Source organism: Phanerochaete carnosa, assembly GCF_000300595.1.
Source record: "Phanerochaete carnosa HHB-10118-sp unplaced genomic scaffold PHACAscaffold_196, whole genome shotgun sequence".
Classification (NCBI taxonomy): Eukaryota; Fungi; Basidiomycota; class Agaricomycetes; order Polyporales; family Phanerochaetaceae; genus Phanerochaete; species Phanerochaete carnosa.
In genome coordinates, this window is record NW_006767823.1 from 1 (window position 1) to 3,664 (window position 3,664).

At 57.0% G+C, this 3,664-nt stretch overlaps 2 protein-coding genes across 2 annotated transcripts; one reads left to right on the top strand and one right to left on the bottom strand.

Moving 5' to 3' along the window:
- PHACADRAFT_266008 (uncharacterized protein) lies at positions 1-1,209 on the top strand. Its single transcript, XM_007402497.1, has one exon. It carries the CDS (start codon positions 37-39, stop codon positions 1,162-1,164), a length of 1,128 nt encoding a protein of 375 aa, XP_007402559.1. The 5' UTR covers positions 1-36; the 3' UTR covers positions 1,165-1,209.
- Positions 1,210-1,322: 113 nt separating this feature from the next.
- On the bottom strand, positions 1,323-2,801 carry PHACADRAFT_266013 (uncharacterized protein). The gene is made up of 2 exons (XM_007402498.1): positions 2,244-2,801; positions 1,323-2,191 (listed from the first exon to the last, which is right to left on the bottom strand). Exon 2 carries the CDS (start codon positions 2,174-2,176, stop codon positions 1,889-1,891), a length of 288 nt encoding a protein of 95 aa, XP_007402560.1. The 5' UTR covers positions 2,177-2,191; positions 2,244-2,801; the 3' UTR covers positions 1,323-1,888.
- Positions 2,802-3,664: the final 863 nt, after the last annotated feature.

Below are 3,664 nucleotides of genomic sequence, written 5' to 3' on the forward strand. Positions count from 1 at the left end.
CGTGCGCTGCTGGTACGCGACAACGATTCCATCGAGATGTACAAGACAGACGCGTGGGAGCGTGCATACAAGCCTCTATCCTTACCGTCAGAACAGTCGCACTACGCAGCGTTCTCACCAGACGACGCGACGATCCTTACAGCATCAGAGGGAGATCGTGGCGGGGTGGCACTCTGGGATGCGGCTTCTGGGTCACTGCGCGCTCGGTGGGAAGGCGGGCTGGACGTGGCTTGGTGGTACCCCTCTTTCCAGGACACGTCGATGTGGAGCGGCGTGTTGGGCTATATGCCGCACTGCTTCGGTGGCCAGTCGTCGTCGATCATGTTCTCGCCGGACAACCAATACCTGCTCACACCGGCTATCTCCGGAGCCGGGAATGTTGGAGAGGATTCTGCCTGTCTCTGGGATGCCGCGATGGGCAAACTCATCCGCGAGTTTGTCGGACACAGTAACGTCATTCGCTCCGTCGGCTTCTCCCTCGACGGAAGACGCATTGCAACGGGCTCCGGCGATACAACTGTCATCATTTGGGACGTCGCGACCGGAGCACGTGTAGCGACGTGCAGGGGACATAACGATTGGGTGCGCTCAGTCGCCTTCTCTCCTAACGGAGAACACGTCACGTCAGGAGGTGATGATCGTCGCGTTATAATGTGGAATGCAGAGGGAGGGGAGCTACTTCAGTCGTTCGAAGGGCATACGCACTGGGTGTCGTCGGTCGCCTTTACTCCTGGTGGGGACGTCGTCATTTCCTCTGACCCCAACGGCATGCGACTCTGGGACGTTGAATCGGGCGCTTGTCTCCTCGTCCTCAGCTCGGCTACCTGGGGCAGCACCGTGCGACTGTCCCCTGACGGCTCCGGAGTCTTAGTTGACGACGACAAACGGGTTGTTCAGCTATGGGCGCCTCTCAACGAAGATGCGCAGACGACGACATCGCGTTCTTGGCTCCCGCGTCGCACCTGGCCTATGTACTACATCGAGGACGACTGGATCTTCTCACTGACGCCAACTCGGCGGACACGGCTCTGTTGGGTTCCGGCAGACTGGCAGGGCATAGCAGGATTCCTTGGGCAGGATGTGCTGTTTGGGAAGCAGGGTACTCGGCTCAATTTCTCGTCGTTGAGTAGTTATCTTGAAAGCTTGCGCACTGATAGCACATAGCAATGTGTTTATAGTATCGACTGCATTTGTATCGTCTCTACTTCGAAAACACCGCGTGACGCAGATTGACTACAACAGTGAGCGAGATGTAGCGAGAGACAGAATCATTCTTTCTCGCAGACAAACAAAGCAAGCCCAAGGCGGTACAGCTGGTTTGGATTGACTGTATTGCGAGCAGACACCATACAGTGATGAGGGCAAGAACCATGCACGACCACAGCTAACACCGAAGCGACACATACACAGCAGACCAAAGTTCCGTCTCCTCCTCCACAACTCGCTCGACTTCCCCGGTAACCGCACCCCACGAACTCGCCGTCGTTCGCATCACGGTTTTTTCAAACGCGACCGACCCCCGCTTCTCCTCGCCCATTGCCAGCGGCGTTCGGCCTGGTCGTCCGCGGTATCGTGTTGACCGCGACCGGAGGGAATAACAACCGCTTTCGTCTGCCTATAGTGTTTTCCTTCCGTGCGGCGATCGGCAACGCTGCCAGGTCCCTCAGTTCCCAACATGCTCCAGTTGCACTGGCTAGAGCTCTCCTCGCCTTCTCTAGGTTGTCAAGCAGGGACGAAGACTTGATGGTGCGGTGGCCAGAGCACGAGAGCGAGGGGATCGTGTTCACTGACGACATCATCTTGTCTGACCAGTCGTTCACATCTTGTGTGATTTTGGCGATGCTCCGTGGGCACAACAAGGTCCAGGCCCCACTACATAGAGACGCGATTAGCCGTTGGTAGGTTTGCGAAAGGGCGTCGGTAGTATACGGAGGTCAGCCTTGGAGAGTGGCCATCTCCTCGTTAACTCGGTGCCGATAGCGATCAGAATCGACGAGGGAGTCTGAGTGTCCTTGTCGAAAGGTGGAGAGGGCATGAGCCGAGGGGTAAAGTAGACGGAATGTGATGACGTCGCTGTCACGGCGGTGGATTCAAGCGTGGGATCCATAGCAACGAGGACGGTGCCGTGGCGGATACTGTAGATGCGCGCAGATTTGTGCTTCTTCTTCGACTTCATATCGACGAAGGATACCTAGAGAAGATGGCTGTCAGCGCCGATAACTAACGGCGGACATGCCACGTACCTTGGTTAGATAGTTGTGGTAGATGTCGCCGCCTCTGCCAACTCAGTGTCCGCCCGCACCACGCATAGCTCTCGATCTCGCCGTCCGCCATACAGGTGGCCGGCACGAAGTGCTCCGCCTCATCTTGCTCTGCGTGGGCCCCTTGCCTGACGAGTACACCAGATCCCGCAGCGCAATCAGAGGTGGGGCGCTAAGGTGGACAAGGTCAGCGCCGAGCTCAGGCGCATAACATCGAACAGCATCACCAGCGACGCCCTGGCGCTGCGTATCGCCTTCGCACACTTCTCGCGCTCCTCTTGACCACCAGCGTAAGCGCAAAGGACAGAAACCGCGAGGCGTAGGTGTTCGTTCGGCTCGTTCAATATCCTAGGTGCGCCGAGCAAGACTTCGGATCTGGCCAGCTCGATGTAGGCCTTGCACGCCTTCTTTTGCAATTTCTCGGTGATATCGAAACTTGAAATGCATTTCGAATGCCTGGAGACCTTGACCTGCAGAACCGCGAGCTTATCGCCGCCTGCGCAGGCAAATCGGCGCTCCCGCTTGCCCTACGGCCGCGACGACGACGGCTTCCTGTCTGGGCTTCAGGGCGACGAGCGGCTTGCTGACAGACTGCTCTCGATGCTGCTGCTTTTCGGTAATGTCTCTTCTGAAGAGCCAAACGAGGCGGTCCGAGGACGATAGCTATCGTGTTCTGGCCGCGCAGGTCGCTGGGCATTGAGGAGGGCAGTGCGCCTGAAGAATGTGCGACCCGGATCAATGGGTTGGAATGGAGAACCAAGGGATTTCATTAGATAGTCGACAAGGCGAGAGTTCGGGGATAGGTGTGCGACGGCGCGTTAAGTGGCTCTGTGACTATGAGAGTTAATGACCGACGAGGAGGTCAAATGACGACTGGACTCACCATTAGATACAGCCGCATGCGCAACGAGCAGGCCGTCGTACTGGGGACTCTCCCGACCAGTGCAACTAACGTGGCATTCGAGTGACAGGACGTATCGGGGACATTTCCACGATGTGATGAGGGGCCAGCTTAGGAAGATGAGCTTTCCGCAGTATGGGCTGGCATCTTAGCCTGTCACAAACAGCGCAAAGCTGGAGTTTTCATATAGCGGTGCGTTGTAGGACATAAGGGCGTGGGCAGCGAGGAGGCGGAATGGCATACAGCGACTGATATGGAAGACGAGAGGGCGATATCGATTGGGAGGTCGAGAAAAGGCCGCGCTTCGTCTCATATCATCGAAGGTAAGATAGAGAGCAAGAATGTAGCGGTGATGGGACGGAGGGCGGGCCAGGTGTCGCTGTGTGGGAGGTCGACGAAGGTTCGGCGTGATTCAAGGGTTTGTACACAGTACCCGATGAATCCGGCAGGGGCAGGTGTCAGAAAGCACTATCAGGGAATGATGAGCAGCTCGCTAAGAACA